The 27,458-nt window shown below is 36.7% G+C and overlaps 1 protein-coding gene across 1 annotated transcript in view; it reads left to right on the forward strand.

The window, feature by feature from the left end:
* Nucleotides 1–27,458, forward strand: part of Ccdc178 (coiled-coil domain containing 178) — a 612,453-nt gene that overhangs the window by 115,706 nt on the left and 469,289 nt on the right. The window contains exons 9-10 of the mRNA XM_045134754.1: nucleotides 4,474–4,616; nucleotides 6,583–6,736. Coding sequence (XP_044990689.1) covers nucleotides 4,474–4,616; nucleotides 6,583–6,736 — 297 coding nt within the window. The remainder of the gene's footprint in view (nucleotides 1–4,473; nucleotides 4,617–6,582; nucleotides 6,737–27,458) is intronic.

Consider the following 27,458-nt stretch of genomic DNA (forward strand, 5'->3'; position numbering starts at 1 on the left):
ACCTCCCATGCTCCTGTATAGGCAGAATTAACATTGTGAAAATGGCAATCATACCAAAGGCAATATACACATTTAATGCAATAACAATAAAAATCCCAATATTGTTCTTCTCAGAGATAGAAAAAATTATCTCAAAATTCATATGGAATGGCAGAAGGCCTCACATATCCAAGAATATCCTCAGAAAAAGAAACACCTCTGGAGGCATCACCATACCTGATCTAAACTATGTTACAAATCTATAGTAATAAAAATAACATGGGGCTGGAGAGATGGCTTAGCGGTTAAGCGCTTGCCTGTGAAGCCTAAGGACCCCGGTTCAAGGCTCGGTTCCCCAGGTCCCACGTTAGCCAGATGCACAAGGGGGCGCACACGTCTGGAGTTCGTTTGCAGAGGCTGGAGGCCCTGGCACGCCCATTCTCTCTCTCTCCCTCTATCTGACTTTCTCTCTGTGTCTGTCGCTCTCAAATAAATAAAAAAAATTAAAAAAAAAACATGGTACTGGTATAAAAACAGGATTATAGACCAATGGAACAGAATTGAGGAGGTAGACTTGGGGTCAGTAACCACAGCTACTTGATATTTGACAAAGGCCCCAACAATATAGGCTGGAAAAAAGACAGCATCTTTAACAAATGGTTCAGGAGAAAGTGGATAATCATATGCAGGAAAATGAAACTCAGTCCACACATCTCTCCATGCACAACAATCAAATCCAAATGGATCAAAGACCGCAATAATAAGACTAGAAACTTGGCTACTACTGGAAGAAGAAATAGGAGGAACTTTCCATGAAACAGGAATGGGAAAAGTCTTTCTGAACAAAACCCCAGTAGCTCAGGAAATTTAAACAATTACTCAACAATTGAGATCTCATGAAGCTGAAAAATTTCTTCACAGACAAACATAGAATAAAGAGAGCCAATGCTTTGCCCACATAATGGAAGAAAATTTTTGCTGGCTATACAACTGACAGAGGCCTAATTTCTAGAATCTACAAAGCACTCTACAGGGAGTCCTCAGGGGAAAAAATAAAAATTGCAAACAAACACTAAAGAACATGTTCATCATCCCTAATCATCAGGGAAATGGAAATTAACACAACTATGAGATTCCACCTTACCCCAATAAGGATAACAAACATTAAAAAATCAAATGAAAACAAATGCTGGTGAGCATATGGAGAAATAGTAACACTTATTCACTGTTGGTGGGAATGTAAGTTGGTACAACCACTATGGAAAGCAATATGAAGACTCCTACAAAGGTTGACTATAAAGTTACCAACTAACCCAGTTATTCTCTTACTGGGCATTTACCCTAAAAGCTCCATGTCTCAATTCAGAGAGATTTGCTCAACCATATTTATAGCTGTTCAATTCATAATACCTAAGAGCTGGAATCAACCTAGATGTCCATCATTAGACAAATGAATAACCAAGGAGTGGTATATATACACAATGGAATTATATACAGCAGTAAGAAAAAAATGACACAAGAAATTTGAAAAAAGTGGTCAAATCTTAAACAGATCATTCTCAGTGAACTCACCCAATCACCAAAATATAATCGTCACATAGTCTCAGTCATTGGTGGCTCCTAAGCTGAATTGGCCCAAGATGCTGACATACATAATAAGCATCTTGAGGACTGGACAATAAGGAGGGTGGGGTGGGATAGTAGAGTAAGGGTGAGGATGGGGGACACAAAACTGGACCCAAATGGCAATGGTACCATATAATTCTACATACTAAAACACAGACTAAATGGTTGAACCTTCATCGGGTCCTTATAGAGAACACCTGAATTACAGGACTCTGGAGTGGGTATGATGAAGACTAACATTAATCTTCTCCTGTTTCTCTCTCTTCCTCTCTCTCTCCCTCTTCTTTCTCTCTCTTTTATATTACCTTTATCTTCCTTCGTTTCCTTGGAGCTGGCCTGTACTTCCCAGTACCAGCATGTAGCTAACACCCACAATGAGCTGTTGATCAGAGAAACCTACAAGGTTTCCCATAAGAAGACAGATTTCTGAAGGAGTACTAGATGACCCACCAAAGTTTAATAGTAAGACCCTACTGCCGAAGACACCATATGCTGTTGGTATGGAACATGGAATGACCTGGCTGGAGCCTGGAAGAGAGTCAGTCCCTATACAGTTAGCTTTTCTAGTGCCAGAAGGTGCTACATGAGCAAGTGGGGGAAAATGACCAACATCTGTCTAAGCAACTCATGGTCTAAGCTACTCAGCAGCAAACAACCTGATGTGATGCTCACATAAGGGCAATAGTGGCACACAAGCCATGGTGGGTAACCAACTGCTCTTGATTTGGCTAATGGATCCATTCAGTGGAATAGAACCCATAGCTGGAGCTGGGAAACAAGGCAGAACCATATCCACAAACTGAGCCTGCTCTCCATTAACAAGCTCCCACCAATCGTGGGATACAAAAGAGCCTACACTTACTAAATTCTCTCTAAAATAGTAATGGCTATTCCATTTATCTGGTACTAACTTTACTCTCCATCGGAGAATTTGCTTCTCTTTTCAGATGGACACAGATCCTGAGGAGAGAATTATCCCATTGCACCTCACCAGGGCCCCAACTGAAACCAAGAGTAATTAGGGAAATGAGCAAGAGTGTTGCTTTCTTGGTGAATCTGTTATCAGCACAAGGGTGAAGGAGAGAGACACAGAGAACACTCAGCTCCTACCAAACTAGATATCCAGAGACACAGATGCTCCTAAGACCTCATCACTGAAGTGGACCTAAAATGAACTCGTCATAGCTCAGGGAAATTCATGGAAGAGTGGGCAGAAATATTTTTAGAGCCACATGTTGGGGCATTATGCACAGAGACACTGCCTCTTCCCCATAACTGATGGCTATCCCTACAGTGTACAACCCACATTCCCCAGTGAGAAGGGTCCCTGCAGTGGGAGGAGGACAGGGGGGAGGCTAATGATGGTACCAACATGACAGTATACACACTTTGTATGTAACTAATAAAAAAATTCTAAAAAGAAAAAAATATATAATAATAGTGCCTATAGCTAAGTTTAATGTGTGTATGAATTACATAAAAATACTAACAGAGAAAAAAAAAAAATACTAACAGAGAATGTCAACATATATTGGATACATTGAGAATATTCATAGGGAAATTCATAACTAAAGACATTTACATGGACAAAGAAATATCCCCTACCAAGGAGCTAACTTTATGCCATATTAAAGTGGAAAAAGCAAACTAAACCTAAAAGCAGTGAAAAGAAAATGATAAGGTGAAATTTGAGATAATATTGAGGCCCAGACTAAAGACTGGTCTTCTGGAACAACATAATAGTCTAATTCAACACTTCCTGAGTCTATATGCCTACAGTATTTTCCCCAGGTTTGTGTCCCAGAGAAGCAGGACTGCTCTGTGTCACACGACTTGCTGAAATTATTCAAATAAGTCAGAAAACAAAATTAATTCAGTGCTCACATAATGTAAAATTTGCATGATATGAGATTCGCACCACATTTTATTAGAAAACAAAAACACATTTTGCAAAGGGTTTTGGATAATGGATGCCTTGATGATGTGTTGGTGGAAAGACATAATTTGACAACATGGACCTGTAAAAATCCTTACCATCTGACTCAGAACTTTCTATTCTAGTCCTGTGTTTTGAGAGAGTGCTTAAGTCTCCTTATAAAGTTCTTCATCACAGTAGGATATGCATCTTATGCACTTCAATTTGAACGTTATGCTTATATAATCAGTAATGAGTTGACAGTGAATAGTATGTATAGTGAAGGTCCTATGATTCAGAGAAGGTGATAAGGAGACAGGAACAGGGGAGTATGGAGACAGAAATGATGCTTAGTACTTAATGAAAGAGTAAAATTTGAATATTTGAATATTTGGAGCCATTACAGGAAAATAATAATGGTTATTCCTGGTTGAAGGGACTACTGGTGATTTTATTTCCTTTGTTCATCTTTGTTTTCATATTTTGTTCAATGAAGTATTGGGTATTGGGGATGGTAGTATTCTTTCAGCTTACAGGTGTCTTCAAATACCCTAACAGGAAGTGGTTCCCAAATCGCAGACCTAGTCTAGGCATGACTAGGTGGGAGAAAGGAGAGAACTCTGGGATTCTGAAAATTTAGATATTTTAGTGGCTTGAGAGATTGTTCAGCGGGTAAGAACACTTTGCTGTGCAAGCCTATGAGAACTTGAGTTTGATCCCCAGCATCAGAGTAAAATGCCATTCCTAAATAGGGCAGAAGCAGGAGGACTTCTGGGGTTCCCTTGTCAGCTAATATAACTGAAAAAATGGGATGCTGAATGTTCAATGAGAGGCTGATTCAAGGAGGTAATGTGGAAGTGGCCTCTACACGTGCATAGATCATGCACACACACCACAAAAGTCTTTTAATTTATCATTAAATGAACATATTGGCCATTATTTTTCATTTCTAGGTAATGGAGATATTCAGAAGTGTTCATGAAGAACTTGAAGAATTTGTAGAAGAATGTGAAAATGCCAAATCAAAGCTTAAACAAATGAAAGAAGATATTGAAACTGATATGTATAAAGACGAAGTAAGCTTAGAGACCTACAAGTAAGAATTCGTTATAAATGTTAATTGTGGCATTTATAAATAAAATATCAATTGAAGTTGTAATTAATATTACTCCTCAAACACTTTCAGATAAAAACAGAATTTACATTCCCCATATCTATTTTAGCCTAAGTTTATCTAAATTAAAAAATAAATATATATGTAAATTTACGTGTATCTCAAATCACTATGTTTCTATGTCATTTTTAAAGCTATTCATACATAATGCCAATTTTCATGGAGATATTCTGTATCAACTATGTGTTAAAGTCTGCCAACTGTACTAAAAAGTCACTTCCTGTCATTTTATTAAGAAAGAGGTTTTGGGTTGGAGGGATGGCTTAGCGGTTAATGCATTTGTCTGCAAAGCCAAAGGACCCATGTTCAATTCCCCAGATCCCACATTAGCCAGATGCACAAGGGGACACAAGCATCTGGAATCTGTCTTCAGTGGCATCCCCATTCTCTCTCTCTCTCTATTTCTCTTTCGGTATCAAATAAATAAACATAAAAATAAAAAAGAAGTATTACCAATTATGTATCAATTATAAACATAACATTTAATTATTTAACTTGAATTTATATTCATACTCATTCTACAGAATGTTTTTAAATAAATGAGTCACATCTTGCAATTATTAACTCAGCATTTTTTCTTGCATTTTCTGATATATTTCTCTTTTCTGATAATCCCTTCCTTTCTTCCTCTCTCTCTCCCTCCCTTGCTTTCCTCCTCTCTTTCTTTCTTTCTTTCTTTCTTCTTTCTTTCTTTCTTTCTTTCTTTCTTTCTTTCTTTCTTTCTTTCTTTCTTTCTTTCTCTTCCTTCTTTCCTTCCTTCCTTTCTTTTCTTTCTTCTTTCTTTTGAGACAGAGTCTCTATAGTCCATGAGGACATGGAACTCACTGTGTAACCCACCCTGGCTTCAAGCTCATGATGATGCTCCTCCTTCAGTCTTCAGAGTATGGGGATTATAGACATAAGACACCTACCTCACCTGGCTTCTCTCCTAGTTTCTTTGAGTGACTTAAATATCCATGTTTCTAGCTTCATAAAATCATTTATTTAAATTGAATAACTAGTAAAACTTACTATTTTAATGATAAATTTATAATCAAGCTAGGACTAAATATGCAAAATGAATTCAGTTTATACAAAACCTATGATATAGATGGTATCTATTAATTGTATGCATTTTCCTCACATTTTCTGTGCATTCAAAAAGTATTTAAATAAACCACAGTTTTCTAACTCATTTGATTTCTTGTATTTTCTTTGCTATTCAACCATAGAATCTCTTCATTTCTTTTTCTTAAATTCATTAACTTTTGGAATCTTCAGCAATAAAGTCTTACCAAGAGTCTTGGTCATGGGCCTGTAATGTTTTGAAGTATCAGAGACCTACCTGGCCAACAACTCACTGGAAGGTATTCCATATTTGGTACTGAAAACTTTGGCTTATTAGAAGATATATTTTAAAATTTTACATTATGAGCTTCTAATTATGCTTATATTATTATTTTCTTGTTGAATTACATTTTATTCAAGGAACATGACAGCTTTAGCCCATTGAAAAGTGTAAACTCTTAACTGATGACTCAGTGACATACATATATTTTTTCTATTGCTGAATATCCAATTTCCCAATGGAATGAAATGTGTTCCCTCCACCCTAAATCAAAATAAGACGTTATATGCTTCAAATAATGTTTACATCAGTGTTCTTTCAGTGCATTTCCTTTAGAAATATAAATACTAGTTGTGCCTTTTTTTCCTCATTATATACTTAATATCTAAGTGACAATTTTAGGAGTTAGGAATTGCTTTGGAATAGGAGAAATTTAGAAATAGAAAAATTATTTTTTGTTTTGTGCTTTTTGAGAAATAAACTGTGCTGATTAATATTAAACTAGAAGTCATAGTATAAATTTATGTTCAATGTGGATAAAGTTAACTATTTTTATCCTAGGAGAGAGCTGGATAAACTGAGCACCCTGCAGGCTCATTACTCTACATCAATAGTAAATGTTAACATTGACATTGAAGAAGATGAAGGTACAATGACAGAAGTGCTGAGGGAAACAGAGACTTCATCAAATGAAGTATCTTTCTTAATAACCAAGGTGAGTTATTTTGTACTTAAAATCACTGGATTTTGCTTTTAAGCTATGAATAGTACTTTTTTTTCTGTCAATAATTAAATAGCAGCCAATTTTCTGCCCATGCCAGGTTTCTTTTGTTGCATAATAAATTAAAACATATGGTTCAACACAACACCCATTATCTCAATTTTAGTGTTTCTCTGAAGTCTGGGCACAGCATGGCTCCACAAGTTCCTCTCTTGCAGGTGTGACAGACTAGAATCAAAGGGAGAGCACCCATGCTTTTCTTTCTGGGCAATTGACTGATAATCTACTTTTAGACTCATTCAAGGTTCTTTTATTTTATTTATTTATTTATTTTACTTTTTTAGTGCTGTATATATAGCTCAGCAGTACAGTGCTTGTCTAGTGGCAGTTTATATATGTACATACATTTTTTCACTGATAGTCTTTCTTTTTCTTTTTTTCTTTTTATTTATTCATTTGAGAGCAACAGGCACAGAAAGAGGCAGATAGAGAGAGAGAGAGAGAATGGACATGCCAGGGCCTCCAGCCCCTGCAAGCAAATTCCAGATCCATATGCCCCCTTGTGCATCTGGCTTGTCTTATGTGGGTCCTGGGGAATCAAGCCTCGAACTGGGGTCCTTAGGCTTCATAGGCAAGTGCTTAACTGCTAAGCCATCTCTCCAGCCCCTATTTCCAGTTTTGATCTTTTGTAAAAAGAAAATAATAATAATGTATGTATGTTGTACAAAATGATGAATTTCTTAGTGATATTTCCTTTCAAAAATATCCTATACATTTACCACAGTCATCCTCCTCACCCTTCCTGCCAACTTCCACCAATAGTCTCATTTCTCTTCCTTAATAGTCCTCTTTCTAGTTTTCTGTGTATATGTGTGTTAATGTGTATATATGTATGTCTCTATATATGTATGTATGTATGTATGTATATATATGTATGTATGTGTATATACATATATATATATACATACACACATTACATAACATTTGTGTATATACTGTATAGTACATATATATGTAATGTATATTTAATCTGGATTCCACATATAAGAAAAATTGTGGTATTACTCTTTCAGAGTCTGACTTATTTTTCTTGATTTCAGTTCCATCCATTTTCCTGTAATTGACATAATTTCATTTGTATTAATCCCTAAATAAAATTTCGTACCAAATTTCTTCATCTATTGACAGACACCCAGGCTGATTCTGTAACTTGTTTTTGTGAACTGTGCTGCAATAGGCGTGAATATGTTGCTGTGTCTAGCTATGCAGACTTAGTTTCCTTTGTGTATATATCCAGGAGTGGTATTTCTGGGTCATATGGTTCTTCTATTTTTAGTATATTTGAAAAAGATTCCTAGTGAGGAAACTACAGTAGCTTATTCAGTTTTGAAAAGACTCAGACCCTGGGAATAAGTGTTCTTTTTCCTTGGCAGCTATTAGACTAACACCTCTGTTGTCCCAGGCTCCCTGTCAATTTCTTTTATCTCTTAAATCAGCCATGGTATGGGAGTTCTTTTAATGCTTGAATCCACCCTAAGTATCCACTATGACTCTTGCCTGAAGATGACTTCCTTCTTCTGTCATTATGTCATTCACTACAGTAAGATGAAGTAATAAAATGTTAAAAATAAATAATACTATATAGGTTGAGGGAAGGCTCAGTGATTAAAGTGCTTGTGAAGCAAGAATGAGTTTGGAACATGGTGTATGCCTTTGATCCCAATACTCAGGAGGAGAGAGCTGGAACCTGTGGGCAAGCTGCCTATCTAGTCTAGTACAGTTGGTAAGCCATGAGTTAAATGAGAGACTCTGTCTTAAAGAATAAAGTGGAACTCAATCAAGAAAGACATGCAGTATTGATCTGTGGTTTCCACATGTGCACATACAAGTGTGCATGTGCTTCTGCACACAGATGGACGTATGTGCAAAGTAACAGTGTAGTGAAAGAAGAAAATATGTACACAATTCAGATGTCAAATTGCATTGCTGTCAAGAGTTAAATACATCTTTGGCCATTTTCTGAGGTTCTCCAATTGTGTCTGATTTCATCTTATTAATTTGTCATTATAACAAGACAGAGCATGTATAATCAAGGTAAGGTCTCTAACCCAGGCTGACCAGGAACACACTCTGTAGTTCCAAGCTACCATCTAATTTACAGTGATTCTCCTACCTCAACCTTCCAAGTTCTGGGATTAAAGGTGTATGCCATGTTTTAATAATTTTGATGTGAGTCATTTTAATTCATTTTTTGTGAAAAATTTGATTGTGATTTATGCCCATATGTTGAGTATATTTTTATTTTTCACTAATTTGTAGTAATTTATTAAATATGATGTTTATTAGCATTTTGGAGATATTTATGTTATATTTTTCTCCACTTGGTCTGATTTTTCTGATAGCTTTTCATAAAAGAGTTTTCAGTTTTAATATGACATGCTATTTTAAGAAATTTTCTTTGAATTTTGTGCTTTTCTAAACTTGTTTAAGAAGTTTGTAGCAAGCTAAGGTGATTTTTTTAATATTTCATTTTACATGCATTTAAATTGTGCTTTTCTTAAATTACATATTTTGGATGAAACAGTTTAAAATGGTCAAAACTAAGGATTTGTCTGTCATTTATTTTTATTTACAAATTCAGAAGTCATAAACAATTTCTACACCCTTTAGAATAAAAGTATTTAATGTTCCTGTTGTGAAACATAAAAATATAAACAAGCCAGGCATGGTGGTGCAGGCCTTTATTCCCAACACTTGGGAGGCAGAGGTAGGATTGCTATGAGTTCAAGGCCACCCTCAGAGTACATAGTGAATTCTAGCTCATCCTGGGCTACAATGAGACCCTACCTCAAAAACAAACGTGTGTGTGTGTGTGTGTGTGTTACAAAATTACTGAGGTTCATTGAGAGTATATGTAAATTTTTCTGATATAAAAACTAATTTCTGGGGTTGGAGAGATGGTTAAGTGTTTGCCTGTGAAGCCTAAGGACCCTGGTTCGAGGCTCGATCCTCCAGGACCCACATAAGCCAGCTGCACAAGGTGGTGCATGCATCTGGAGTTCATTTGCAATGGCTGGAGGCCCTGGTGGGCCCATTCTTTCTCTCTTTCTATTTGCCTCTTTCTCTCTGTCTCAAATAAATAAACAAACAAAAACTAATTTATAGCAACATAATTTATTATCTGTCTCTATGCACTAATACTCTTTCACAGATCAGGTTTCTATATTTAGTGGCTCCTTTATTTGTATTCTCTTTTTACATGACCATCTTCATGTTACTATTTTATTTCATTTAATTTTACTTGCCCATACTGGCTTCTACTTCCCAAAGACTGGCTATTAAACTCTAGGATTACTGGCATGTGTCACCATGGGGACATTATAATGAATTTTTTTTTTCATTTTTTAGAGAGAGCTACAGAGAAAGAATTGGCATACCTTGGCCTCAAACACTGTAGTCGAACTTCAGATGCTTGTGCCACCTAGTGGGCATGTACAAACTTGTGTTTGCCTTATCTTTGTGTGTCTTGATTTACATGGGATCTGGAGAGTCAAATATGGGTCCTTAGGCTCACAGGAAAGTGCCTTAACAGCTAAGTAATCTCTCCAGCTCTATAATGGATTTTAAAATTAATTAGTTATTTATTTGCAAGCAGAGAGAAATAGAGAGAAGAGAGACAGATGGAGAATGGGTACATGAAGGCCTGAAGCTGCTGCCAGTGAACTGTGCTACTTTGTGCATCTGGTTTTACATATGGACTGGGGAATTGAACTTGGGTCATTAGACTTTGATTTCCTGGGTCATTAGGTGCTTCAGGCAAGTTCCTTAACAATTGGGCCGTATCTCCAGCCCTACAATGAATTTTAATCTTTATAGAAAATCTTCTAATCTTATAATTTTTTGTTTTATGCTATTCTTTCTTTTTTAAGCAAGCCCAACAGACTGGCACTTTTTTGTTATGCAAGAAAGCAAGAGTTAGGGTGGGAGCAAAAGAGAGAGAGAGAGAGAGAGAGAGAGAGAGAGAGAGAGAGAGAGAGAGAATTGGTGTGCCAGGCCCTCCAGCCACCTTGTGCATATGTGCAACCTCATGTACTTGTGTCACCTTGTGTATCTAGCTTATGAAGGATCTGAAGAGCCAAACATGGGTCCTTAGGCTTCACAGGCAATTGCCTTAACCACTAAGCAATCTGTCCTGCCCTTTTATACTATTCTTGACTAGACCTTCTGTATAAATCTCAGCATTACCTGTTTGTTTCATTCAGAATTTTTGTTGGAGTTTGGACTGGGACTGCGTTTAACTATGGACTTCTTGGACAATAAATGATTTCCATATAATAGGACTTCCTTACACCAGCACATCTCTAACCTGTCTAGTTATATCATTAATTTTCTAATTGGTTTATGACGAACTTACTTGTAATTTTTTTTTTGTTTGTTTTGTTTTTGTTTTTTTTTTTGAGGTAGGGTCTCACTCTGGCTCAGGCTGACCTGGAATTCACTATGTAGTCTCAGGATGGCCTTGAACTCTTGGCGATCCTCCTACCTCTGCCTCCCGAGTGCTGGGATTAAAGGCGTGCGCCACCACGCCCGGCTTTACTTGTAATTTTTTAAGAGGTAATTTCTATCTTTTCAAAACCAATCAGTGATTAGTCTTAGAAAACAATCCTGATATTGTCATTGAATTTTAGTTATTTTAAATTTAACTTTTTTTGTTTCCAAGGTAGGGTCTCAGTCTAGCCCAGGCTGACCTTGAATTCTTTATGTAGTCTCAGGGTAGTCTGGAATTCACAACCCTCCAACCTCTGTTTCCCATGTGCTGGGATTAAAGGAATGTGCTACCATGCCCAGCCTAACCTTTAATATCATCCCGACATGTTCATAAAGGGGGTCTAGATGATCTGAATTATTTAAAACTTAATAAGGCTTTCATTTTTATCCTAATAAATGAGCAGTTTGAGTAAATATTTTATTTGGATAAAATATTTTTTTCTTACTTGGGGACATGGTTTTACATGAATTCATTTTTCCAAACATGTGAATTATACTGTTTAAAAGACTGATTTACCAATTACTAAGAGAGCCATATTAAAATATCATAACTATACTAAAATACTAGATTTATCTAGTTGTTTTCAATTCTTTTAGTTGTTGTTTTGTGTAATTTGAAGCCATGTTAAAGTAAAAATAAGCTTAAAAGATTACATAAAATTACCTCAGCTTTAACTTTCTAATCATATCATGTTGGGCCTTGAGAGGTCCCAGTATGGTGCCTAATGGAACCTGAGCCTAGCGAAAGTTTGGTGACCTGTCTCTGGCCAGCTAGGACTCAGCAAGATGCCTAATGGCTTCTTGCCTGCTACTTCCACTCAGGAGTTGGAATTCTCATTTCAATAGTCACAGTTTACTATTGGCCCTTACCTCTTCCCCCATCCTAAAATCACCACCTTCGTCCCCAACATTATATAGGCAACTGCTTGTAACAATAAAGCAAGTTCCTGTGAGTTCCTGCTTCCACAAGACTCCCGACTCAGTGTGGCTTTTCTCCACTGACTAGGAGAGGTTCTGAGTTGTCCAACGCTCATCCTTCTTATCAACACCTTGGGAGGAACCAGCGGGCCTGGTCCCTCCTCAGGATTACCTACCCACCAGGGAGGAGCCTGGCAATATCCTGCTTAAATTGGTCATCTATAAAAACACCACTAAGGACTTAGTTTCAATAGCTATGCCCATAAACTCATATTCTTTGAATACTTGGTGACTATCTTGTGGCAATTTGAGCCATGAAGCCTTGCTGGAAGATGTGGGTTGCTAGGGGTTGACTTTGGGGTGATATAGCCAGCTCCCCCTTGCCAGAACTCATTTTTCTTTCTTACAGCTATTTTCCATCTGCTAAGACATGACGTCCAGCCTCTGTCCTACCACCATTTTCCTGCCACCATGAGGCTTTTCCTTGAGACTATAAGCCAAAGTGCACTCTTTCCCCCCATAACCATCTTTAGGTTGAGAGTTTTCTACAGCAATGCAAAGGCAACTACAAAGAGGAAAATGTATTTGCTAAAGATTTAATCTTTTTCAAATTTAATTAATCATATATAAACTGGCAACTCTGGTCCTCCTTATCTTGAAATAATAACAAGAAGTCAAACACCCCACTCACAAAATGGGGCAAAGAGCTGAACAGGCAGTTCATACAGGAAGAAATACAAATGGCAAACACACACTTAAGAAAAGAAAATGTTCATCATCCCTAATCATCAGGGAAGTGCAAATTAAAACAACTATGAGATTCTACCTTACCACAATAAGGATAGCAAACCTCAAAAAATAAAATGAAAATAAATGCTGGCAAAAATGTGGAGAAGTAGGAACACTCATCCACTGTTGGTGGGAATGTAAGATGGCATAACCACTTTGGAAAGCAATATGGAGACTCCTGAAAAAGCCGACTATAGAGATACCAACAGACCCAAATATTCCCTTACCCTAAAACCCTAAAACCTTCAAACCACAGGCCAGAGAGATTTGCTCAACCATGTTTGTATCAGCTCAATTCGTAATAGCCAAAAGCTGGAATCAACCCAGATGTCCATCATGAGAAGAATGGATAACTAAGATGTGGTATATCTACACAATGGAATTCTATACAGCAGTAAGAAAAAAATGACACAATGAAACTTGAGGGAAAATGGTTGAACCTGGAATAGATCATTCTCAGTGAACTTATCCAATCACAGAAAAAAAATCCCACATAGTTTCTCTCATCTACAGCACCTAACCTGAATCTACCCAAGACACCTTACACACCCACCAAGCATCTTGTGAACTAGACACTAGGATGGATGGGGAGGGAGGGGAGGGCATCAAATGGGTGGGAAACACAAATCTAGACCCAAACGGCAATGGTACCATAAAATTCTGCTTCCTAAAAGCAGACCAAATGGCTGAACCTTCACCAGGCACTTACAGGGAACACCTGAACCACAAGATACCAGAGAGGGTATGATGAAGACTAACCTTAATGTTCTACATCTTCCCTACCTCCATCTCCTTCTCCCTCCCTCTATCTCTAACTCTTGTATATTAGTTATCTTTTTCCTCCTTCTCTCAGTGGACACTGACCTATAACTCCCAGTACCAGCATGTGGCCATCATCCACAATGAGCTTTTGATCAGAGACACCTACAAGGCTTCCTAAAAGAAAGACATATTTCTGTTAGAGTACTTGATGACCCACCGAAAGTTAGTGGTAAGACCCTAATGCTGAAGACACCTTATGTGGTTGACATGTAAAATGGAATGGCATGGCTGGAAGTTGGAAAAGAGTCAGCCCTCAGACAGCCAGTGTGTCTAGTGCCAGAAGGTGCTACATGGGTGACTGGGGGAAAATGACCAATTTCTTTCCAAGCAACTCATGGTCTAACCTACTTAGCAACAAATAACCTGTTGTGATGCCCACACAAGTGCAATAGTGGCACACAGCCATGGTGGTGAACTAACTGCTCTTGATTTGGCTAACTGATCTCCTCTGTGGTACGGGACCATAGCTGGAGCTGGGAAAAAAGTCAGAACCATACCCAAACATAAGCCCACTGTCCATTATCAACTTACCATCAATCATGATCTACAAGAGGGCCTACACTTATTAAATTCTCTATAAAAAAGAATAAGGGCTATCTCATTTTTCCTGGTGCTAACTTACTCTCCGTTGGAGAATCTGCTTCTCTTTTTCAGATAGATGTATATCCTAAGGAGAGAACCACCCCATCATACCTCAAAAGGACCCCAGCTGAAACTAAGAAAAATTGGCAAAACAAGCAAGGGTGCTATTTTCCTGATGAACCAGATACCAGCACAAGGGGGAAGGAGATCAACACAGAGAAAAATCAACTCCTACCAAAAATCAGACAACCAGAACCCCAGAGGCTCCCAACATCTCATCACTGAAGCAGACCAAAAATGAACCCAACATGGCTCAGGGAAATTTTTCAGAAGAGCGGGTGGAAAGAATGTCAGAGCCACATGTTGGGTCATGATATGCAGAGACATTTATCTTACCCACAACTGTGGGCTAACTCCACAATGCACGACCCATATACCTCAACAAGGAGGGGCCATGGAGAGGGGTTAGGTCACAGATGAGCCTAAAAATGGTACCAAACTGACTGTATTTGCCGAATACAAAACTAATTAACAAATAAAAATAAAATGGAAACCTCAAAAAAACAAAGAAATAATAACAAAAAATTATCTAAGCCAGGGAATTGTGAATTATTTTAAACATTACTAATAGTTTGCAATTATAGAAATTATTTGGGAATAATCATACTTTCTAAGGAATAGGGGCACATTATGAAATTTAGATATTTTTTATGCATTTTGTTTATTGTAGAAAACATGTAATCTACAGTTTCAGGGGATACATGTTAAGCACTCATTTAAAAGCAATGATGTGAATTATTACCATGCATTATTTTTTGGTATACAGTTGAAACTTCAAGAGAAAATAAGATTTGTGACACCTAATTGCACATGAAACTTAACTGAGATGTTTTTCTTATTTCCAAGCATAATTTGGCCCAATTTACTCATTAACTCGTTAACATTGACTTTTTACTAATTTTTGTTGTCCTTGGTTCTATACAAACATGTTTTTGTTCCCATTTCCTTGCTATAAGCGACGGCTTTGTCAAACTAGAAAGCATATTGAAATTAGTTACATACTTTCAAATAATGTTGTGACCTAATTATTTTAAATTTAAAATATATGTATATATGCCCCTTTCTTTCTTAACAGTCAACTTTTCCTATAACTCAGAAGGTATCTTTAGAAAATAATTTCAATATCTGAAACTTAGTTTTTTGTGAGATAAAACTTCAATCATCTTTAGTTTATTCTATAATTTAATCATACATTAAGGATGCCTTAAGAATTTCATATTTTGTTGAATAACATAACCATACAAAATTTATTTTTGTCATTTAATGCAGATAAAGGTTATAAATCAATACATTTCATTGCATATTAATTGTTTTCCTAATTTGTGGAAAGTCTTATACTTAGGAAAAAGTTAATGTTTATAACTAACTGCTGGTTTATGTACTATACAGTATGAATCATAATATTACAATACAGCAGGCCATCTGTAATTTGTATTTAACACTTTTACTTCAAAATGTTTCAGGTTAAACAATTTTATTCTAATATATAGGCAAAACAGCAATTATTCCTAGCAACAACAACACCAACAAAACTCTATGTAGGGCTGAAGAGATGAAATAGTGGTTAAGGCACTTGCCTATGAAACCTAAGGACCCATATTCGAATCTCCAGATTCCACATATACCAGACACACAAAAGGGAGGCAAGCACAAGGTCGCACAAGGCAGCACAAGCATCTGGGGTTTGGTTGCTAAGTAGGTGGAGTGATTTTCTCACAGACACAAAGCTACTAGCACATGCCAACCTAATGCTTTTGATGAGGAAGCAGTATTACTGCCTAACAAAACATTTACAGGTATTCTACACATAAAACATAATGATATATAAATGAACATATCTTTAAATTTTAGTAATAAGATTATAGTAACTTTATATATGTTATGTTGCATGGCAGGAATAAAAATATCTCTGAATTGGTTTTCATTATATTTTTCCATCATTTTAAAGAAGCATTTAATGTTATCCAAATGTTGATTTTATCTATCTATTGATCTATCATGTAGACACACATATACATATTCTATACCATGCTTCGGGTATTTGTAAAATATGATCAGGCCATCACAACATTTATTAGCAATGAATATATGTTTAGCAACAATGAATAATGACTTATAGAAATGTCTTATGGGCATCTGTGAAGATTATTTTAAGATATTTTCCATTTGACCAATTGGAATTTCTATTATATTAATATTAATTCATTTAAATTTATTGGCTGTACTCTTTTTGGTAATGGTTTATTGTTCTTTTAATTTACTGTTGTGTGTGATTTTTCAAGTATTTTATTTAACATTTTTCATCCATATTCATAAGAGAATCTGTATTTTACTGTTTTTAATTTGTACTAATCCAGGTAAGATTTTCTTATCATGATTATTCTTGATTTATAAAATGAACTTTGAAGCCCTCCTTCTGTCTGATTATCTGGAGAAGTAATATACATTGAATGGCTTTTCCTTTAAATCTAATAGAACTTTTTGGTAAATAGAGAATTGCTTTTTGCATTTCTTATTGACTACTTATTTTTCATGGTTAACTTTTATCTTAGCATGATTGTCTTATCAAGTTCTTCATGAAGATATTTTATCATTTTTAATGCACTAGGAAATAATCTTAAATGTATTTAAATTTTTACATGTATTCACATCTATACTATGACCTAGAATGCCTTATTATGATTTTTCTATACCAATTTCTTTTTTTTAATTTTTATTAGTATTTTCCATGATTATAAAAAAATATACGATGGTAATTCCCTCCCTCCCCCCCGCCACACTTTCCCCTTTGAAATTCCATTCTCCATTCTGTACCTATTTCTGATTGTATATATTTTTATATTTTTAAGAACTGCAAACTGTTTTACATTTTATTTTATTTTAAAAAGCTTATACTTTTTTTTTCTTTTTCTTTTAATTGACACCTTCCATGATTGTGAGCAATATCCCATGGTAATTCCCTCCTTCTCCTCACTTACCCCTTTGAAACTCCACTCTCCATCATATACACTCCCCTTCTCAATAAGTCTCTCTTTTATTTTTTTTAATTTTTATTAACATTTTCCATGATTATAAAAAAATTCTCATGTTAATTCCCTCCCTCTACCCCCACACTTTCCCCTTTGAAATTCCATTCTCCATCATATTACCTCCCCATCTCAATCATTGTACTTACATATATACAATATCAACCTAATAAGTACCCTCCTCCCTTCCTTTCTCTTCCCTTTATGTCTCCTTTTTAACTTACTGGCCTCTGCTACTAAGTATTTTCCTTCTCATGCAGAAGCCTAGTCATCTGTAGATAGGATCCACATATGAGAGAGAATATGTGGTGCTTGGATTTCTGGCCCTGGGCTACCTCAATTAGTATATTCCTTAACAGATCCATCCATTTTTCTGCAAATTTTATAACTTCATTTTTCTTTACCACTGAGTAGAACTCCATTGTATAAATGTGCCACATCTTTATTATCCACTCATCAGTTGAGGGATATCTAGGCTGGTTCCATTTCCCAGCTATTATAAATTGAGCAGCAATATACATGGTTGAGCACGTACTTCTAAGGAAATGAGATGAGTCCTTAGGATATATGCCTAGGAGTGCTATAGCTGGGTCATATGGTAGATCAATCTTTAGCTGTTTTAGGAACCTCCACACTGATTTCCACAATGGCTGGACCAGATTGCATTCCCACCAGCAGTGTAGAAGGGTTCCTCTTTTTCCACATCCCCACCAACATTTATGATCATTTGTTTTCATGATGGTGGCCAATCTGACAGGAGTGAGATGGAATCTCAATGTAGTTTTAATCTGCATTTCCCTGATGACTAGTGATGTAGAACATTTTTTTAGATGCTTATATGCCATTCATATTTCTTCCTTTGAGAATGCTCTATGTAGCTCCATTTTTTGATTGACTTGTTTGATTCCTTATTATTTAACTTTTTGAGTTCTTTGTATATCCTATATATTAAACCTCTATCAGATATATAGCTGGCGAAGATTTTTTCCTATTCTGTAGGTTGCCTCTTTGCTTTTTTAACTGTGTCCTTTGCAGTGCAAAATCTTTGTAATTTCATGAAGTCCCAGTGATTAATCTGTGGTTTTATTGCCAGAGCAATTGGGGTTGTATTCAGAAAGTCTTTGCCAAGACCAATATGTTGAAGGGTTTCCCCTACTTTTTCCTCTAGCAGTTTCAGAGTTTCAGGTCTGATGTTAAGGTCTTTAATCCATTTGGACTTAATTCTTGTGCATGGCAAGAGAGCAGAATCTATTTTCATCCTTCTGCAGATATATGTCCAGTTTTTCCAACACCATTTGCTGAAGAGGCTCTTTTCTCCAATGAGTATTTTTGGCATTTTTATTGAATATCAGGTGGCTATAGGTATTTGGGCCTATATCTGGGTCCTTTATTCTGTTCCACTGATCTACATGTCTGTTTTTGTGCCAGTACCATGCTGTTTTTGTTACTATGGCTCTGTAGTATAGGTTAGAATCACGTACGGTGATACCACCAGACTTATTTTTGTTGCTCAGTATTATTTTAGATATTCGAGGTTTTTTTGTGATTCCAAATGAATTTTTGGATTGTTTTTTTCTATTTCCATGAAGAATGCCTTTGGAATTTTGATAGGCATTGCATTAAATGTGTAGATTGCTTTAGGAAATATTGCCATTTTCACAATATCGATTCTTCCAATCCAGGAACAAGGGATGTTTCTCCACTTTCTAGTGTCATCTGCAATTTCTCGTCTGAGTGTTTTAAAGTTCTCATTGTAGAGATTCTTTACTTCCTTGGTTAGGTTTATTCCAAGGTACTTTATTTATTTATTTATTTATTTGATGCAATTGTGAATGGGAGTGATTCTCTGATTTCATCCTCTGTGTGTTTGTTGTTAGCATATAGGAAGGCTACTGACTTTTCTGTATTTATTTTGTATCCTGCTACATGGCTGTAGGTTTTCATCAGCTCTAACAGTTTGCTAGTAGAGTCTTTAGGGTCCTTTATGTATAAAATCATGTCATCTGCAAATAATGAAAACTTGATCTCTTCCTTTCCAATTTGTCGCCCTTTTCTGTGTGTCTCTTATCTTATTGCTATGGATAAGACTTCCAAAACTATATTAAATAAAAGTGGGGACAGTGGACACCCTTGTCTTGTTCCTGATTTTAGTGGAAAAGCTTCCATTTTCCCCCATTTAGTAATATGTTGCTGTAGGCTTGTCATAAATATCTTTTATTATATTGAGATATGTTCCTTCTATTCCCAGTCTCTGTAGGACTTTTATCATGAAGGGATGTTGGAATTTGTCAAATGCTTTCTCTGCTTCTAATGAGATGATCCTGTAATTTTTGTCTTCAGCCCATTTATATAATGTAGTACATTTACAGATTTGCATAGATTGAGCCATCCCTGCATCTCTGGGATAAAGACTACTTGGTCTGAGTGAATGATCTTTTTAATATACTCTTGTATTCTGCTTGCCAATATTTTGTTGATAATTTTTGCATCTATGTTCATGAGGGAGATCGGTCTGTAATTTTCTTTTTTTGTTCTATCTCTGCCTGGTTTTGGTATCAGGGAGATGCTGGCCTCATAGAAGGAGTTTGGTAGGATTCCTACTTGTTCTATTTCCTGGAAAAGCTTAAGAAGCAATGGTGTTGCCTCTTCCTTAAAGGTCTGGTAAAATTCAGCAGTGAATCCATCTGGGCCTGGGCTTTTTTTAATTGGGAGATTATTGATAACTGTTCGGATCTCCATGTTTTTTATAGGTCTATTTAAGTGATTAATCTCATTTTGATTTAATTTAGGTAGGTCATATAAATCAGGGAAACCATCTAGTTCTTTCAGATTTTCATACTTGTGAAGTATATGCTTTTATAATCTGTCCCTATGCTTTTTTGAATTTCTCTGGAATCTGTTGTGATGTTACCTTTTTCAACTCTGATTTTATTATTTTGTGTCTCTTCTCTCTTTTTTGGTCAGATTTGCCAAGGATTTATCAATCTTGTTTATTTTCTCAAAGAACCAAATCTTTGTTTCATTAATTGTTTTTTTTTTTGTTGTTGTTGTTGTTGATTGTTTGTTTCTGTTTCATTAATTTCTGCCCTAATCTTTATTATTTCTTCCCTAATCTTTATTATTTCTTCCCATCTACTGATTTGTGGTTTGCCTTGTTCTTCTTTTTCCAAGGCTTTAAAGTGAGGCATTAGTTTGTTTACTTGTGACCTTTCTAATTTCTTAATATAGGCACTTAAGGCTATAAATTTACCTCTTAGAACTGCCTTCATTGTGTCCCAGAGATATTAATGTGTTGTGTTTTCATTATTGCTTGACAGTATAAAATTTTTGATTTCCTTCTTGATTTCTTCATTGACCCATTCATCATTTAATAGTGTATTGTTTAGTTTCCATGATTTGTGTATGCTCTATAGCCTTTCTTGCTACTGATTTGTAGTTTAATTCCATTGTGGTCAGATAGAATGCAAGGAATTATTTCAATTTTCCTGAATTTGTTAAGATTTGCTTTGTGTCCTAATATATGGTCTATTTTAGAGATTGTTCCATGTGATGCTGAAAAGAATGTATACTGTGCAGCATTGGGATGAAATGTCCTGTGTATATCTGTTAGGTCCATTCCTTCTATGACCTCATTTAGTCATGATGCCTCTCTGTTTATTTTTTCCCAGGATGGCCTGTCAATTGATGAGAGTGGGGTGTTAAAGTCACCCACCTCCACTGTGTTTGGTGTTATCTGTGACCTTAGTTCTAATAGTGTTTGTTTGACGAATTGGGGAGCCCCCATGTTAGGTGCATATATGTTTAGAATTGTAATGTCCTCCAGTTGGAGTGTGCCCTTAATCAATATAAAGTCACCTTCCTTATCTTTCTTGTTCTACGTTGGACTGAAGTTTACCTTGTCCGATATTAGGATAGCAACCCCTGCTTGTTTTCTAGGCCCATTTCTAGGCTTGAAACACCATTTTCCAAACTTTCACCCTAAGATAATGTCTATCCTTTGTAGAAAGATGAGTTTCTTGGGAGACAACAAATTGTAGGATCCTGCTTTTTAACCGAGTCTTCAAACCTATGTCTTTTGGTTGGGGCATTGAGGCTGTTGATACTAAGAGATATTATAGAAAGGTGTGTATTTATGTTTGCCATTTTATTTTTGTGGTTCCGGTTCTACCTTTGCTTTCTTGTGTTAACTGGTATTTGAGTATTGCTTGTTTTTTCCAGGTTCCTTATATGTGTGCTTTTCCTTTTCTTCACCATGGAAGATTCTATCAAGTATATTCTGTGGAGCTCATTTTGTCTTCAAATATTCCTTTAACTTGCTTTTGTCATGGAATGTCCTTATTTATCCATCTATTTGAATGGATAGCTTTGCAGGATAAAGTAACCTTCATTGATAGTTGTTATCTTTCAGAACTTGGAATATATCACTCCAAGCCCTTCTGGCTTTTAAAGTTTGTGTTGAACAATCTGCTGTAATCCTGATGGGCTTACTTTTGTAGGTAACTTGATTTTTCTCTCTAACTGCTTTCAATATTTTTTCTTTGGTGTGTGTGTTTGGAAGTTTGATTATAATATGATGAGTAGAGGTTCTTTCCAGATTGTGTGGCTGGGGTTCTACAGGCTTCCTGTATCTGCATTGGCACCTCTTTCTTTTGGAGGAAGTTTTCTTGTATGATTTTGTTGAAGATGTCTACAATGCCTTTGGAGTGGAATTCTTCTCCTTCTTCTATGCCCTGAATTCTTATATTTGATCTTTTCATAGTGTCCCATATATCTTGAAATTCCCACTCATACTTTCTATAAGTTTGTCTTTCTCTTTGTTGGGCTATATTAGATCTGCCCTCTGGTCTTCTAGCTTAGATATTCTGTCCTCTCCTTCATCCATTCTACTAGTGAGATTTTCTACAGAGTTTTTTGTTTCATTAACTGTGTTCTTCATTGCAAGTAATTCTGACTGGTGTTTCTTTATTGTTTCTATTTCCTTACTTATGTCTTGTATTGCCTTATTTCATGAAATTGGTGTCCTGCATCTTCTTTGATGTCGTCTTTGATTCCTTTGATTACCTCTTTGATTTCTTTGATTCCTTTGATTTGTTCTTTGACTTCTTTGAACATGTTTACAATCATTCTTTTGAAATCTTTCTCAGGCATTTCTCTAACTCGTTCTCACTGGGCGTCATTATTGATGCATTAATACTGTTAGGTGGATTTATATTGTCTTGATTTTTAGTATTTCTTGTGTTATTATATATATTTGCATCTTGGATTAAGTTAATGCTTGGATTTTCTAGCTTGCTGGGTATTCTTAGCTGTATCAATTGATTTGATGTTATATATCTTCAAACTAGGAGCTTAATGTGTTAGGTGTGGCTCTCAAGACTCTCAGAATATCTACAAAGGTGTTCCTAGGGGTTGAGTTTCCCTGCTATGGGATTATTCAAGTAGGCTGAGTGAAATAAAATATAGGTAGATTCTAAAATTGAACTAAACACTGTACACATTCAATCAAAAACAGCACTGAGTATTTATGCAAGAGTAGTTTTTATAACAACCAGATCCTCTAACAAAAAAGAGGGATCCAAGTCAGCTGTGACCAAGTAAGAACCTTCCCTGGTGCAATCCCAGTTACCTTTTTGGATGACTTTTGTCTCAGTCAAGTTGCTGGCTGGGCCATTGGGCTGCTGTTCTGGTTTCTGGAGTTGGGCACTGGCTGTTCCTGTGTTGCAAACCGAGTCTGGCAATTGTGGCCCTGCAGATCGGCACCTCCACTGCTCAGAACTGCCACTGCTGCTCCTGAAGCAGCTGCTGCTGGATCTGTCACCACTGCTGCTAAAGCTGCCACTGCTGGGTCTGTCACCTATTCTGGGTCCACCGCTGCTGCTGCCGCCACTGCTGCTGCTTTAGCTGCCGCTGCTGGATCCTCCGCTGCTGCTGTTGGATCTGCAAATGCTGCCTCTGAAGCTACTGCTGTTGGATCTGCCTCTGCTGCCGCTACTGGATCTGCTGCTGCTGGGGCCGCTGTTGCTGTTGCCAGAGCCACTGATGTTGCTGCCGGACTCTGCTCCTGCTTGGGTCCCAGTGTTGGCTCAAGTTGGCATGGCCAGATCCCGGGACCACTGCTCTGTTCGCTGGAGCTGGGCACAGGCAGTGGGGGAGGGAAGGGAGCTGCAGCTGTTCTAATTCTCTCGCTGTTCCACGTGTTCTCCTACCTTGTGATCTGCTCCTCAATTGCTCAGTGCTGCTCTCCTTTCACATTTCCTGAATTTCAGAGAGCTCAGGTATGAGTGGAAGCTCCCTTCACCTGGCTTTTCCTGCCTTCTGGTGGCTTTCTGGTGCACTACCACCTCCGCTATTGGCGGACCTGCCAGGGCCGCTTTTGTCATCCTGTGCAGGCTCTGGATCTCTTCTACTTCTCCACTGCCGTTTTGATTTCCTATACACTTCACTTTTTAGTAAAATTGTGTATTTTGCTGAGTTTTTTCAGTCTTCCTCCCACCCCCCAGGCTGCTTTGGGGTGGTATGTAAGCCGCCATCTTAACCGAAGTCTCCTCTCTTTTATTTTGATGTCACAATTTTTTCCTCCTGTTATGATGGTCATGTGTAGGTAGTGTCAAACACTGTGAGGTCATGGATATCCAGGCCATTTTGAGTCTGGCAGAGCACGTTGTAAGGAGTCCTACCCTTCCTTTGGCTCTTACATTCTTTCCACCACCTCTTCTGCAATGGACCCTGAACCTTGGAAGGTGTGGTAGAGAGTGCTAGAGATATTTTAGTGCTGAGAACTCCTCTGTCATTTCTTCTCAGCACCATGGTGCCTTCTGAGTCATCCCAAAGTCACTGTAGTCTTATATCTCCTGACCCCTGTTCCCATTTCCCTGAGTGATCTTCTCAGTGGAATTATTTGTCTTTCAGAGTCTATGTGATCTCGCTTAGAATGTTTTTTGTTTTTTCACGTCCATCCATTTTTCTGCAATTTTCATTATTACATTTTCTTTACTGTGGATTACTTCCATTTTGTATATGTACCACATATTCATTATCCATTCATCAGATGGTCATTTGGGACAATTCCTAGATATTGTGAATAGAGCAGCAACAAGCAGTGCTAAGCAAGTATCTTTGTAGTAAAGAGCAGAGTCATATATATATATATATATATATGCATGAGTGGTAGAGCAGAATCAAATGGTAGGTCCATTTTCATTTTTTTTTCAGGAGTCTCCATCCTAAGTTCCATCATGGGTATACCAGATTGCAGTCCTACCAGCAGTTGATATTGATTTGTATTTCCATACAGCCTATCTGGCACTTATTGTCATTTGAATTTTGATGATAGCATTCTGACTGGAGTAAGATAGAATTTCAAAGTCATTTTGGTTTTCATTTCCCTGATGATAAAAGATGTTGAGCATCTCTTTAAGTGTGCATTGGCCATTTGTATTTCTTCCTTTGAGAGTTCTCTCTTGAGTTATCTGCCCCATTTTTGATTGGATTGTTTGAATTTTTATGGGTTAGGTTTTTTTTTTTTTTTTTTTTTTTGTAAATTCTAGATATTAGGCCTCTGTTGAAAGGATTCTTGGTGTAGATTTTCTCCCATTTGGCAGGTTGTCTGTCTATTGATTTTGCTGATGGTTTGCTTAGCTGTACAAAGCTCTTTAATTTTATGAGATTCCACCATTGACTGTCTAATTTCCTGGGCTACTAGGGTTTTATACATAAAGACTTTACTTATACTTACACCTTGGAGGGTTCTCCATATTTAAAATATTTTCAACATTTAGTTGCAAGGAGAGAGAAGCAGGGGGTGGGTAGATTGAGCAAGCCAGGCCTGCTTGCCACTGCAAATTAATTCTAGATGCACACATCACTTTGTGCAGTTGGCTTTACATGGGTACTAGAGATTTGAAACTGGGCCATCAGGCTTTGCAAGCAATTTCCTTTAACCATTGAACCATTTATCCAGTTCCATATTTTTTTCTGCTAGTTGTTTTAGGATTTCATGTCTTATATTGAGTTGCTTTATCCATTTTGAGTTGATTTTTGCAGGGTGACAGAAATAGGTGTAAATTCATTCTTCTACAGGTTTGTTATGCATTTTCTCCAGGACCATATTTTGCAAATGCTGCCACTTATCCAGTGTGCATTTTTTTCCCCTTTGACAAAAATGAGGTAGCTGTAGTTGGTTGAACTTAAACCTGGATCTTATTTAGTTCCATTGATATATGTGTCTGTTTTATGCTAATATCATACTGGGTTTATTACTATAGCTTTGTGGCATACCTTAAAATCAGGTATGGTGATACCTCCAGAATTCCTTTTGCTTAGGAAACTTTTGTTTATCTGAAGCCTTTTGTGCTTCTATGTGGATTTTGAGACTAGTTTCTCTAACTTATGAAGAATGTTGTAACTATTTTTTGTGGGATTGTGTGTAATCTATATATTGCTTTTGATAATGATGTCCATTTCCACAATTTTAATTCTTCCAGTCTATGAACATGGGAGGTCTTTCTGTACTCTCATGTCCTCTTCAACTTCTTTCTTCAGTGTTTTTCTTTATATAAATCTTTCTCTTCCTTAATTAGTGATATTCAAAAAAATTTAATATCATGTGTCTATTGAAAATGTGATGGCACTGCTCATATTGTTCTCTGTATGTTTGTCTTTGGCATATAAGAGGTCTACTGATTTTTGTTTATTGTGTTTGTATCCTGCCACTTTGCTGAAAAAAATGCCTCACATTTAAAAGGTGTTTGGTAGATTATTTTGGGTTACTTATACATAGAATCACGTTGTCTGTCAACAATGTGGAGCTAGTTTGACTTCTTCCTCTTCAATTTGTGCCCCTTTTGTTTCTTTGTTTCTTTTATCTTAATGCTTGAGCTAAGACTTCCAGTACAATGTTGAAAAGCAGTGATGAGAATGGGCATCCCTGTCTTGCTCCATACTTTAATGGTAATGCTTCAAGTTTTTCCCCTTATATTATTATCTGAGCCTCGGGTGCTTTGTGTATGCCACTTATTATTTTGAGATATGCTCCCTCAATCCCCAGTTATCTCCAAGGTTTTAATAATGAGTACATGTTTTGTCAAAAGCCTTTTCTGCATCTATTGAAATGATCTTGTGATTCTTATGTTTAATTTTAACACAAGTTGTTATGTTTACTGTTGAGCCATAACTGGATCCCTAGGAAGAAACCTGAGGTGGACAGATGTCTTTTAAGTTTTTATTTACTTTTTATGAGAGAGAGAGGAAGGGAGAGAGACAGAGGGAGAATGGGCATACCAGGGCATACAGACACTGAAACAAATTCCAGAGCCATGTACCACCTTGTGCCTCTGGCTTATGTGGTTCCTGGGGAATTGAACCTGGGTCTTTTGTCTTTGCAGGCAAGCACTATAATCACTAACATCCCTCCAGGCCTCTATCTGGTTTTGATATTAGGGTTATGCAGCTTCATTGGCATTTGGGAGCATTCCCTGTTTTTCCAGTTTTGTGAAATATGTCGAGAAGTGGTTTTAATTCTTCAGTGAAGGCTAAACCTTGGCACTGAGGCCATCAAGGCCTGGACTGTTTTTGACTTGGGAAGTTTTAATTACTTTTCCAATTATGCTAGACATAATAGGTTGTTTATGTACTTAATTTTGGTTTGTGGTACAAGTCATAGAATTCATCCATTTCTTCCATATTTTCTAATTTTGTGAAATACAAGCTTATTTTAAATATGGCTTGATGATTCTTCTGATTTCACTAGTAAATTATGACATCTTCATTTTCAGTTTTTATATTGTTGATTTGAGTCTTCTCTCTCTTTGTTTTCATCATTTTTTTCAGGTCTTCATCAATCTTGTTTATTTTCTTGAAGAAACATCTCTGTTTCTTCATTTTTAAATTTTTTCTCTTGACATTCAATTTATTGATTAATAGTGTCTTTACATCTGGAAATTTTGAGAATTTGTTGTGCTTTTTCTCCAGTG

Source organism: Jaculus jaculus, chromosome 15 (genome assembly GCF_020740685.1).
Source record: "Jaculus jaculus isolate mJacJac1 chromosome 15, mJacJac1.mat.Y.cur, whole genome shotgun sequence".
NCBI classification, from domain to species: domain Eukaryota; kingdom Metazoa; phylum Chordata; class Mammalia; order Rodentia; family Dipodidae; genus Jaculus; species Jaculus jaculus.